General features: G+C 44.2%; 6 protein-coding genes across 6 annotated transcripts; 2 read left to right on the top strand and 4 right to left on the bottom strand.

Moving 5' to 3' along the window:
• Window positions 1–76: 76 nt before the first annotated feature.
• On the bottom strand, window positions 77–2,824 carry MGL_1317 (uncharacterized protein; the record flags this gene model as incomplete). The annotated part of the gene is made up of 1 exon (XM_001731082.1): window positions 77–2,824. The coding sequence occupies one exon, from the start codon at window positions 2,822–2,824 to the stop codon at window positions 77–79; it is 2,748 nt and encodes a 915-aa protein (XP_001731134.1).
• A 218-nt stretch (window positions 2,825–3,042) lies between these two features.
• MGL_1316 (uncharacterized protein) lies at window positions 3,043–3,648 on the top strand (the record flags this gene model as incomplete). Its single annotated transcript, XM_001731081.1, has 1 exon — window positions 3,043–3,648. The coding sequence occupies one exon, from the start codon at window positions 3,043–3,045 to the stop codon at window positions 3,646–3,648; it is 606 nt and encodes a 201-aa protein (XP_001731133.1).
• A 272-nt stretch (window positions 3,649–3,920) lies between these two features.
• On the bottom strand, window positions 3,921–4,172 carry MGL_1315 (uncharacterized protein; the record flags this gene model as incomplete). Its single annotated transcript, XM_001731080.1, has 1 exon — window positions 3,921–4,172. One exon carries the CDS (start codon window positions 4,170–4,172, stop codon window positions 3,921–3,923), a length of 252 nt encoding a protein of 83 aa, XP_001731132.1.
• A 1,298-nt stretch (window positions 4,173–5,470) lies between these two features.
• Window positions 5,471–6,514, bottom strand: MGL_1314 (uncharacterized protein; the record flags this gene model as incomplete). Its single annotated transcript, XM_001731079.1, has 1 exon — window positions 5,471–6,514. The coding sequence occupies one exon, from the start codon at window positions 6,512–6,514 to the stop codon at window positions 5,471–5,473; it is 1,044 nt and encodes a 347-aa protein (XP_001731131.1).
• Window positions 6,515–6,942: 428 nt separating this feature from the next.
• Window positions 6,943–7,791, bottom strand: MGL_1313 (uncharacterized protein; the record flags this gene model as incomplete). The annotated part of the gene is made up of 1 exon (XM_001731078.1): window positions 6,943–7,791. The coding sequence occupies one exon, from the start codon at window positions 7,789–7,791 to the stop codon at window positions 6,943–6,945; it is 849 nt and encodes a 282-aa protein (XP_001731130.1).
• A 994-nt stretch (window positions 7,792–8,785) lies between these two features.
• MGL_1312 (uncharacterized protein) lies at window positions 8,786–10,387 on the top strand (the record flags this gene model as incomplete). The annotated part of the gene is made up of 1 exon (XM_001731077.1): window positions 8,786–10,387. One exon carries the CDS (start codon window positions 8,786–8,788, stop codon window positions 10,385–10,387), a length of 1,602 nt encoding a protein of 533 aa, XP_001731129.1.
• Between the last annotated feature and the right edge of the window lie 2,674 nt (window positions 10,388–13,061).

Raw genomic sequence — 13,061 nt, 5'->3', positions numbered from 1 at the left:
GTGAAATACACACAAGGGCGGTACGCAGTGCAGTCGATCTACATGTGTAATTTACAGGAAATGGGCAAATTTTTAATTAAGATGCGATGAAACGCCGGTGAAGAAAATCATGCAACTTTCGGCCAGGCTCGGATCCGATCAGACCTTGCAGCTCTGTCACTGACGCGTCACTTAACGAATGAATATGCGGGATTTTTCGCGCAATGTAGGCGGAGTTTTTTACGGTGACTCCCGGCATAGCACGAAGCATTTCCATGGATGTGGCATGAATAGCCATTTCTTGACTGTGACGTTCTGACAGATCATCTAAGCCAATAGCGGCAGCATGTGCAGGGTCTGGCTCGTCATAATTCTGTTTGAGATCAGACAAGATTTCTACGCTGGCGTAGGGCGAAGAAGACCATATCAGTCGCAAACGAGGAAATGATAATGTTAATAATGCTAGTTTGGATTGCAAATCCAAGTCAAGAGAGGATGTTCGCGAAGTGATAGGCCGAGCAGAACCAGTAGGGTTTGTTTCACCCATTCCTTGAAATGTAAATGCACGTTCATGGTCGAATTCAATCAATAATATAGGATACGGATAATGCATAGACATTGATTCGCATTGCGTATACAATCGGCCCGAGGTGAGGCTTTGAACCAGATCCATGAGGCTCTTGCGCTCCACACACATCTCAGAGGAAATCACGTAGTCGCCCACCTGAAGTGTGCATGGAATAACCTGAAGACCAGCTGCATGCAAAAGCGAAGGCAAGCTTGAGCGAAATTCTCTCATATCCACCACAACACTTGGTGGTCGAACTGATGGCAAGGCTCGTTGACCTCCCGCTACGCGAGTGCTCAGCATGCGAACCATGCGTTGATCAGCATCCTCGGCTGGGGTTCCATCCACAGTTAAAGGTATCGCCATTGTTGCTTTCTCCCGTATTAATCGCTCAAATGAATCTTTTTCACGTCGCAATGCAGCCAAATACATTTGTTCTTCGACTGAGTCAGTATAGAGAAGAAAATATATTTTCAATTCTGGCGTCTTCTCTTGTGTAGCTCGGTAAATTTCAACCTGGCGCACAAATTGAGCATTAGGGTCATACATAATCACATAACGAGGTCGTAGTTCTTGTAAAAGGCTGTCGTCGTTGTCATCTTGATAACTTTGTACGATCACAACATGGCTCAAATCAATTAGTCCGAAATAATCCAGCGAATCATCAACCCAATCTTCCTCGACAGATTTTTCCAAAACACGACTTGTTTTTCGAGCGACTTCAATATTTGGCACCTTTTCTTTCCACTCAGCTGCTTGTTCGTTTTCATAAACGATAGGTCGGGAGGGCCCCTGCTGCAGACCACCTCTTACACGCCTTCGCTTATGAGCAGGTGCACCTGAACGCATAATTTTCCGGTGCAATGCTTCATTTAATGTGCTTGAGGCTGTCGAAGATGAAGCTGGATTTTCATTATTATCTTTACCCGGAGATTCATGCTGAAATGACTGGAGGTTCTTTTTCCAGGCAAAATAGTCATTAAGACAAGCCTTCGTGTATGAGCGACCTGGGGTCTTGAAGTCTCCTTCCGCGAGCGACAGCCACATACGAAGCTGAGAGACAGTGCGATCGGATTTAGCCATGATTAAAATCGTGTGATTGGAGGTAGCAGACCTGTTGGTATAGATATCTTGCTCGATTTCGTACAAAACATCGACTAATAGCTTCCATTTGGGCAATTCCTCCAAGACCAGCTCTGTATCACCACACTCTTGTCTCTCACCCCAAATCCTGGCTCTTGCTTCATGAAATATTATATTTGCTGCATCAGTCATGAGCCATTGAGATTGTCGCTGGAAAGCACCTGCTTCAGTAGAGGGTGCGTTTGAAGCCAAGATCGTTTCCAGATAAATATAAAATGACACGGAATCATAAGACAGTAACGCATGAAGTAAATGTCTTAAAGTATTTAGATCGCCCACTAATTGCTTCGTGGAAGGACTAAGCCTGTGCCAAACGGGTTCAAGCTGCCGGCGAACGGCGACATCAAACGCACGGTACATAGTATGTTCAACGTCAAAGTCTTCCATATCTGCTGCAAGTTTGCTCAACCTGATTTCATGAAGCGTGCCTTCCAAGCACTCGATGATGGCATTTTGAATGGACACCATCCTAGGTGTCAATGGCTGATGTAATTCAATCACATCAGCACGTCTTTTGACCAGATCCTTGTCTATATCTTGATGGAATCGTGGCCATATATCCACTTGGCGCAAACGGAGCTGCGACATAATTGTTTGTAGTTTATGAAATCCGTTCGCTAATTGTTCAACATTGTCTGAAAAAGCCTTGACAAATCCGTCTTTGTTCTCTTGTCGATAAACACGCAGAATGAATGCCTCAATCGATACAGGCGAAACTTGTTCTGCGTGCAGCACAACCACGCCAGTAATTCGAGAGATCGGTATTCTTTTGCTCAACATATCAACAATCAAAATTCTAGATGTGACACTAACAATTCCACTCGATACATATACATCTGCTCTTTGCTTCGCACTCATTTCGTGGTGCACATCGCGAACAGCACTATGCCCAAGACCCAGAGTGCCAAGATCATGATTGATACCATTGACATCTTTTGATGATGCGTTCACTACCACGACAAGACATGTCGGACGTGCATAAACTCGCAGGAGGGTAGATAGAACTCTTCGAAGGCCAAGCCCGGGCGCAATCACAACTAGCAAGTCACGCAACTCGTCGTCATCGGGGATAAGCCGGTGTAGTATGGCTCGGTGAAATGGAAGCAGCCAATGCCGACTTGGCGGAAGTTCCATGACAAGGTCTGTCACCACGCCCATCGGAGTTCCCTGAATTTCATGGAGATGGTTGGATCAAGAATTCGCAACGCCCACATATATTATATAAGCATCATGTTATATACTCGTGTATTGGCTAGCATAGACGCAGGGGCTTCTGTCCTTACTTATTCGAATGAACCTAGTACCGTATAAATGATACATCAATCATAGCTCAAGACCTTTGTTGAATCCCCATGATCGCACTTAAAGCATTACTTACATTGTGGATCATTTGTATCAGCCAGTGCATGGCAGCGAGGCTTTCATGCAAGCCCCAGGGTGTCGCTGGTAGTCTTGTTGGCATTCACATTTCTGGAAATACGTCTGAACATTTTGAGGTTTCCAATTCGAAAGAAGTGAACGGGTACCCAGCTCTCATCAAGGTGGACAAAACCGATCAGATGTTTCAGTTTTTCCAATGCGAGCCACCATCGAAGAAATACAAGGCCGGTGGTCAATTGCGTAGCCTGAAAAACACCTCGATGTGTCTTACTCCTGGTCAAGTTCAGCGGTATGATCATGACTCCGGTAATTATTCTCCCTACCCTCAAGACGTTGATGATCGCATATCACTGCAACCCTGCATGGATACGCACAGCCTTTTGTTGCGTAAACAATGGTTTATGGAAACAGAAACTGAGTATGGTTGTCGCATGCGTGTTACCCAGCAGGGATGGCGAACAGATGGTACAAGTGACACTATAATCATGTCGGAGAATGGTGTAGCAATTGGACGCGGAGATTCGAGTCGAAATGAAGTCAAAATGTTCCTACAGGCTAAAGGTTCCTTGGAGTGTTAATTTTTCATGTTAAGGAGGAATTTTTTTTACATGCCACACTGTCCTTTATAAGTAATCGTTTCAGATTCAAGGTTGGCACCAAAGATGCTGGACATCAAAGGAACAGCCATACGGTTTAGTTACACAAAATGATAAACATATATGAACTTTTGTAATCAATGCATTGCCTCTATATCAAGCTTTATTTCAGTGTTTCTGCTAAGAATTTCGATAAATCTAATACGCTCAGCTAGCGTGTATGATGCGCGTCTCACATTGTGTGATCGACATCTTCACACTAGAATATGATTACCATTTCCCGATCCGTTGGCACATACTTCAATCCCAAAGATATTGTCGTTACCGCAATCTAATCCGACACTGATCGACGTCGCTGTGACTGTTAACGCCTTGCCTTTGACAGTCCTTGTGATTAGCGTCGTAGGTTTGGGTGTTGTGGATACTTGAGATAGATTCTTCTTAGATCGATGATTCTCCGCTGAATGAATTACCATGGAAGAGGTCGAAGGTGCTATATCAATCATCGAATCTATGTAATTAGCAGTACAAATTGGAGCATGCTGACTTGTTGAAAGATCATGAGACACGGTAAATGCAGAATGATTTGAAGATTGAGGTTTCACTGTAACTGTCGCATCTCTGATCCAAGTGTTTGACTTTAACGATGTCCTGGATATGTCAGTCGATGATATTAAATGACTTGAAACGTCCAAAATGACTCGATGTGATCCCCAGTTTTCAGAGAAGTATAGTCCACCGTACTTTTGCGTTGCCGCGAGGAATGGGCGCTGGTCTTAAAGGTATCCGTTTCAAATCCTGCGTCCCTTGAAGCGCTCGCACCTTTAGAATCATGAATTATTGATGGTCGAATATATACAGAAGCTAACTTAGATTTGTAGGCGTCTGAATCATAAATTTTGGTGTTGCTCGTACTGTGGCTTGATAGTGTTCCTTCGCTTGGTCTTAGGTCTTGACCGGATAATGAAATCTGGTTTTTGGAGACTGATATGATTGTAGGTCTGTTTCTCTTATCGCTGCTCACAGTATGGGTCCAAGCAACCTGTCTTGAGGATATGCCTAGATCAGAGCTTTTCGAAATGCCAGATTTGATCAATTTAGTTTTACTGCTTTCTTGACCATGGCTTCTCGCCGATTTTGTGGGAAGAGGCGTGTCAGATAGTCCAGTCGTTTTCCAATGAGTAACAGTAACTGTGACAGGCGCATCATAGGTGCAAGAGTCTAGCAGAGTTGGAGGGGCTTGGTTTTCAGATCTGCGGTTGTTCTGGACACTACTCGTCGAAACGATGTGAGCCTCTCTCTGAGATGAAATCGGTGATGTATATAATACATCACCGAAATCACTCTTGCTCGAACTTAGATCATTAGGCTGATAAATAGGTGACTCATACGAGTAAATGAATTGGCTCAAGCAAAAAAAGACAAGAAGCGCAAATTTTATCATAGCTGCGTTTTGACGAAAGCATTGAGGAGAAAAATCAAATAGTTTTATAGTCTCGAATAGGCAAGTTTCATCATCATGCTCAGCTTTTTGTTAGAGAACCGTTTCCAAAAACATTGTTTTAAAACAATATAGCACCTAATGGATTCGTAAACATCTTTCACGAGTTATTATTCTAAGTTGCTGATTGTTCACATTAATTTGATAACGCGAAACACTAAGGCTCATGGTTGTTTCTCCACAACGCCCTATGCAAATCACACCTATCGAATAATGCTTATCATTAATAAAAGAACAAACATTCGTATATCGTCGGGACTACGAGACTTGTGTAATACTGCTATCCGAAGCCCAAAAGGAAATTTACTGGCGGACGCTCACTACTTCTCCCTCATCGATCTCGAGACGGTCATACGCCCGAGCTGCTTCGACTGCTGCTTTGGTGCCGCTAGCAAGCATACCACCAAAAGAAGCGCCCATGCGTGGATGACCGTCGAGTTCGCTTAGTTCCATGCCACCAACAACAACACCAGGGAAAACCTCTCGGGTGTTATTTACAATCAATCCTTCGGACTCGTTCATGTTGAGTGGATTCATGTCTCCCAGGTTGAGAAGACCAGCGCTGGCAAGGCGCTTAACTGTAAACGCGCCGAATGGTCCATCATGACCAGCAAATGAACAGATAATTGGAGCTGTAATGGTCTGAGGATCCATACAGCTCTGGAGACCATGAGCCATTGAGACTAGAGTGTAGTTTGTAACTACACCATTCACACGTTGTGTGCCAGTAGGATCCTTCTTGATAATCAGGTCTTCAACGCAAGTTGCATTGAAGAGCTTTACATTTGGCATGGCAAGCAGCTTGGAAAGGATCGTAGACGTGAAAAGAGCAGCATGCTTGACAACCACGTATGCGCCCTCGTCGTCGAAAGGAACGTCGAGCTCAACCAATAGGTTGTGTGCAGGCTTGCGGATGACCATGGCAGACTGAAGCTGACCACCCAGCCAAGCACCGCCACCTGGAGCAACGCCTGCCTCTAAAATCGTAATGCGAAGGTCAGGGCGGGACTTTGCTAGCTTGTAAGCACATGTGAGGCCTGCACTACCAGCACCGATAACAACAACGTCAGAGACAGAAGCGTCCATCATGTCCTTGTAATAACGACTTATCATGGCGCGGCTAGTATGGGACTCTTTGATGTCGGCAAAAACGTAGTTGCCATCATAGTCCTCCACAGGCTCTTTTCCAGGAACTATAGGAACGCGTTGAACATAAGTGGGAGCATCCACCCCTTTTAGAGCAGTTTGACGGCGTTGAATGGTAGCAATATGTTGCTTGAGCGAATCTCTGGGCCAAATCTTATCAAGGGCAGGTTGAGACGCACACGTGAGGGCGGGTGGCGACATTGTTACGGGCGTACTTGGGCAAAGGGAAGCGCACTATTTAAACCATGATCAGTGTCCCGTGGTATCACGTGAATTGTGGTAAGGATGCCATAAGGGTTTGAGGGGACTTCCTCGGCGCCAATAAGTCTATCGCAATGAGCCAACCGTAAACGAAGCACGAATATATAGGCATGAGGAATAAAGGTGATTTGTTAAACGCGCCTCGATGACGAATATATTCCACAAATCACGTATTTCCCGTGATCACAAACTCTTCACAAGATCCGATGCAAACATCTACAGCCAAGCGGCTTACGCAATTGGTCATAATGGAATAAACTTGGACGCAATAACAAGATGCATTGGCAAAACATTCAAATTGAGAAGGCTATAGGTTTGATATCCCGGTAGAGCTGAGTTCTGGATTGGCATAAAATGCCAACAAGTCACTACTTAGCAGGTATGCTACCCGCAAGAACACCACCATTCTTGGCCACATTTTGCTGGTGCTCGGCAATCACTCGCTGTTTAGCAATAGGGTCATCCACGTCCGGGAGACGCTCCCATGAAAGGTAAGTATTAGACATGTTCGGTACAAAGTCAGGCTTGACGACACCGAGGCGCTTGCAGTAGTTCGTAACCTTGTTCCAGTCGCGAGGAACATTCGAGCAGTCTCGGCTCAAATAAACGAAAGAACGCTCAAACATTTTGTCACATAGAGACGAATTCATTTGCTTTTTGTACTGCTTGTATTCACCCCACGCTTCTGTGGGGAAAGACGTTACAAAATCAGTAGCACGCTTTACTCCACGCATAAACGCACGGGCCTTCTCGGGGTGGTTTTCCAAGAACGGCTTGTTGGCGATATACAGGATAGAGCAAAAGCAACAGCAGCCGAGCTGAGCGAGCTCATCAATGCGCAGCATTTTGACTTCATCCGAGGGACGGCCAGTTTCTTTGCACCATTCTTCGAGTTCGACCATCTGGACATTCTCGAGACCAATACCAGCATCGATCTCGCCGCGCTTGATTGCATCAGCAACATTCATGCCCACCCGCACGGCGGTATAGTCAGATTGAGACATTCCGAAATGCGCAGCAAGCTCATCAATCTGAATCTTTCCAAATTCTCCTACGTAGCCTACGCGCTTACCGCGAAGGCTTGTAAAGTCCTTGATTCCCGAACTTGCAAGGTAGACTACACCTGTGAAAGGTTCGTCCAGAAGAGTTCCAATGGATTCGATAGGAAAGCCACGAGCAGCACCTGCAATGGTGTGGATCATAGCCTTCGTTCCCATGTCGGCCTTGCCAGAACCGATAATTTCTGTCACATCGGATGGATCGTTGGGTTCGAGGATAGCAACCTGATACCCTGATTTCAATGGAAAAAGCCTTTAGCGCTGAGCGAGAAAAATCGGAGTATGATATGGCGTGGCGTGCCAGCTCAAGAGAAAAGTACTCTTTTCGGGACATTATGGTGTGTTGGGACAATCTGTTGTCCGGGTGGATTAATCCGTCCACTTATGAGTTCGGGCCCTTGCCCGTGAATCGGGAATAGGAAATGAGTCATTAGGATTAATTGTCCAATAACAACCGCTTTTGACAAACTAGTATGCATCTGGTTATGCCAAGAAATTGATACAAGTTGAATCAAATAATTTTATAGCTTTGTTGCGCCATTGACGGTGGCGTAATGTACACACCGAGATATCCGGTGAGCCGCCCTTTTCTTTTACTAAGCCTTGTCATCATGACCAGCAGCCTCCCGTAAGCATGCTGCTTTACTTCAAGCGAAAACTAATGCGTCATACCCCGCGTCAGTAGCGTGCACTCAAATGCGTGGTGGCTGGAACGTGTATTGATGCACCCTGATCCAGGTTTATACCGCCTTTCAATTAATCCCCTACATAGATTAAATCCCTTGCATGTAAGTTGGATTTTAGATGGACGAAACGCGCACGTGCGGAGATAAAAATCCACTTTTACATGCCAACAATGTGCCTTGCTGGATCCAAAGAGCGAAAAAATGAGCATGTAAGGACTTGGTCATTGTATAAGGCCAAAACAAGTGTATATCCTGGCAGACCACCTAGTCGTCTCGGGGCATTTTTTTTCATTCATCGACAAACGGAAACTTGGAAGTGAATGTTGATGTTACTTAAATTCCTAATATACTGGTACTCTCTGACTTCAGCGTGCGGCTTAGCTAAAGGAACGAATAGCGATCCTTGGCGCAATGTCACAGGAACCTCGTCCGAAACATTTCCGACAGATGTTGGCTTCTTGGGTAACATGAAGTATGGTGCCAAACCGTTCTTGGCACAAAAAGACCGTTTGAACACCACTCGTTCAAACAATGACTCGTCTGTCGAGATGCGCTGGCTACCTTGGAACGCAGAAGAAGATGCGGCAACGTCAGACGACATTTTCAGAAACCTAGGAACAACGTCACCATATCACCAAGCGTTTGACCTGTTTCCAGAGACAATCGAGCACCAAGTACTGCCTCCGCAATGTAAAATCAAATCCGCGCATATCCTTCATCGACATGGGTCTCGTTATCCTGCAGGCCCCGGGGGTCCTTCTTCCTTAGGTAGAAAGATCAAGTTGGCACAGAAAACCGGACAACTCAAAGCGCATGGCGATTTTGAATTTCTGGAACATTGGGAATATGATTTGGGGGAAGATGTGCTTGTGCATAAGGGCGCACAGGAATTGTTTGACTCAGGTGTAAAGTATTATTATGAATATGCGAAATTACTGGAAAATTATGACAAAAAGCCAGTAATACGGACGACCTCTCAAAGCCGGATGGTTGACTCCGCGCGCTATTGGGCTCTTGGATTTTTTGGGTGGGACATGCAAGATAAAGTGAACATCGAGGTACTGACTGAAACATTCTTTCAAAATAATACCTTAGCACCATACATGAGTTGCCCCAATCCATTTTCACCCAAAGTACTTAAAGCCCTCGCTTGGCGTTTCAAAATGCTGAAAAAGGCCACGGATCGAATTAACAAACACGTTAAAGGCATTACGTTTTCATCATCTGACGTATCTAACATGATCAGCTTGTGTGGATATGAAACGGTGGCTCTTGGTTATTCGAACTTTTGTAAACTGTTTACCAAGCAAGATTTTGAGGAATATGAATATGAGCAGGATCTCATGCACCAGAGCGTGTTTGGATTTATGAGTGTCACATCTAAGGCATGGGGTGTTGGATGGGTGACTGAATTTATTCATCGATTAAAGCACAAGGCATTTGATGGTCCTCAAACATCTCAGAACTCGACTCTTGACCATAATCCTAAGTATTTCCCAGTTCATCAGCCATTATATGTCGACTTTACTCATGACATTGTTATTGAATCAATTTTGACTGCGCTGAACTTTAAGCAGCTGGCGGATGAACTTGATGGCGGTCGCATGCAACCAAATCGCCGCTTCCGTACCAGTCATGTTGTGCCATTCGGTGCACGTCTAGTATTTGAAGTGATGGAATGTGATGAAAATGGAGATAAATCTGAATACATCAGAGCCAAGCTCAATGATGCCGTTGTGCCGTTGGATGGAAATCAAGGATGTGAGTCTCGACTAGATGGACTGTGCAGACTTGATAACTACTTAAGCCACTTGGAGAAACATGCTTTTCAAAATTCGAATTTCGACTTCTTGTGTCGTCTCAAAATTGATGAAAATTTTGATTTGAAGAAGCTTCTGGATGGAGGTATCTTATCTAATGACGACTTGAAGCAGATTTCGAAGACACCACCCGGCTATCATGAGCATCATAAGAAATCAGATGACCCTCTTGGCTTTGCGTTGAATTCAAAGATGACGAGACATACTCGTTCGGGTTTTGTGGGCAGATTTGCACAAATACTCGCTTGATTCATTAAACTTGATGTAAAGGCAGAGATGGACGAGCTTGCTTTGGGACTTTATCTCTTGAATTGTGCTGAAAGGATATATGTGTTGGCATGCAAGGTCTTTTGCGCTTTCGGCCCGCATTCTAGCTGAAGCTCTGAAGATTCGATTGGGTTAGTGTTCGATAATTTGGTTCATAATGATCTTAGGGGTAGTCTATCAGCAAGTATTGCACTTTTCCAGCAATTCGATATTACTAGAAAAAAAAATTCCGGCAAGAGAGGTCCCGTGCATGCAGCTGGCGATGGACCAGATCTTTTTTCAACACAATGTCAAGCCCTTATGCATCCGTTACTGTTTGCGAATAAACAACGCTTCGGTGAACATATGTGGGAAGCTACCTAATGTAGTCGTCGCAAACTTGTATTTGCTCATCTAATGACATCTTAAGCGAGTCACTATACAAGGGAATGCTTTAGTTATTAATCACAGTATAAAGTGTGTCACCAGTATTTCTTTTCTGAGGTATAGAGGTATACTTTTCGTGAACGCTACATGCGGTAATTTACTACAGCACGGCTTTTGCAAGATATCTCACGTATCTAAACCCTTCAATCTTGTTCATGGTTCCGTAAAAATGCCCTCAGTGACTTTCTCACATTGTTTTGCAAGCGCGATTTTGCTATTTTATGCTGTTCAGGACTATTTAGGCTATTGGACGCGTCTCTTTGCGAGCAATCTTCTTCCGGCATGTCAGTGCTTATCGAAAATTTGTATCCCACTTATATGTTCATTAGTGCTGAAAGCAAACCAGATATTTCTAGTATTTGAGTTCTACTATGGTGTATTTCGGACTATGTGTACTGTCGTGCTTGTAAAAATTTGTGCTGGTGTCTGAACAAATTTGCCGCTCGAGCAAGGGACATAAATGTTCCTTGCATGGCGAAGAGGACATTGATTGTGTAATAGTGACAATGAGCATATCGGTCGTGCGCTTTTCGCCGTGCTAATATGGAGCTTTCCGGCCTCTTACTAGATAGTAATGTAATCAGCTTTCGTAGCATTTGATTAATTTGGTGCGCACTGAAAATCGGCCAAAATCAAACTCATGTCCTTCTCCACTCTCACCAACAGATATCACATGCATCATTCTACGATGCAGACAGAGATGTATAAATACTGATCGTCACATCAATCCATTCTGATGGGCATATGCAAGGTCCAAGACAAGACGATTCGATCCCTATAGATCGAAGTCAATAATTTACCGCCAGTTTTTGTAATTGCTCGAATGAGAACAAATTCAGCGAGTCTGATGAGAGAGAAGAGCAGAATGATCTTGGCAGGCTGTCTTCGCCTGTCTGAAGATGAATGAAGAGTGGTCGAAAAAGTTAAACACATCAGCCCCGCTGTTTTGGGTCGCAAACTGATGTCGAACATTCACACACGCTTAACAGCATTGAAAGTAAGATACGTAGTCTACCAAATGATAGAAGATACTATGTTATATTCGCATGCACAGGCCTGCCAAATCTCGTCAACTTCATGATTGGAGCGTGTGATTAGACCTTTATCATTAAGAGCATGCAAAATCCACGTATGCGCCATTTCAGACGACAAACGACAGCAAAGCCTCTGGAAAACGCGTAATACATTCTGACGGATTGAATTATGTTCCACTCTTATATAATTTCAACTATCATTGCCACCCGCTTCAGCTTTTCACACCACAAACAAACGTGATAAAGGGGGTTTCCCTGACAACTCGCTATATTTCGATGTCACGTATGCGCCAGAAGTTCATAAAGGGCATCACGACACGGATCTAACGCTAAATGGAGCCAACTTCGTAATTCTGAGTAGAGAACAGCGGCATACGTCAATAGCATAGGTTTATTTGCGGTAAACAAGCATACATAAAGTAAGGGTGAATGGAAAATCGAGGCACAGAGGTGTTGCAGAGAGGACTGGAATGTGGAAACCTGATAATGTACTGATTCTTCTTAGTATGTGCAGTTTTCACCTAAACAAAGCGACATAGCATGTCCAATTAGGGATACATCATCTTATTTAAATGCCAGATATGCAGCTCGGCACCAGAGAACAAGAAATGTGGGTAAAGTAGACGGTTCAAACAGTTAGACAGACACGGGGATAGAATTTAGATTTTATAAACCGCGGGGGTGAAAAAAGCACTCACGCGTGCTATATCGAAAGACTGAAATGATCCGATTACTAGTTGCCGACATGAGCATCGGACCAGCAACAAACGAGCGCTTGATCCTTGTCCCGTGTAAGACTTACATAAATGAGCCACTCAAACCCAAGTGACATTTGATTGGTAGAAATCAATTGTAAACTTTCACAAGAGAAAAGTGAAACTCACCGACATAACCTGATCTACGCCCTGATTACAAATACCTTTACACGACTTGTCTTCATTGGTTGCATGTGCTCTAAATTACTTGGTTCGCAGCAAATCATGTAGCTCACCAGCATCATTGATAGGGTTGCTCAAATGAAAAACATGTGAATCTTCCAACAGCGCCTTTCTGATTTGTAAATACAGGACAGCTTTCTGATCAAACTGAATCAACCGCATTTAGTGCCTTAGTTTACTTGGGTCAAATGAGGTGACATGTGGCCGACCATCAAGTACTTATAAGCTTCGACTGTCACATTGTGCCCCCTCATACCA

Source organism: Malassezia globosa (genome assembly GCF_000181695.2).
Source record: "Malassezia globosa CBS 7966 chromosome Unknown mgl_sf_3.1, whole genome shotgun sequence".
Lineage (NCBI taxonomy): Eukaryota > Fungi > Basidiomycota > Malasseziomycetes > Malasseziales > Malasseziaceae > Malassezia > Malassezia globosa.
This window is presented reverse-complemented; position numbering and strand designations above follow the sequence as displayed.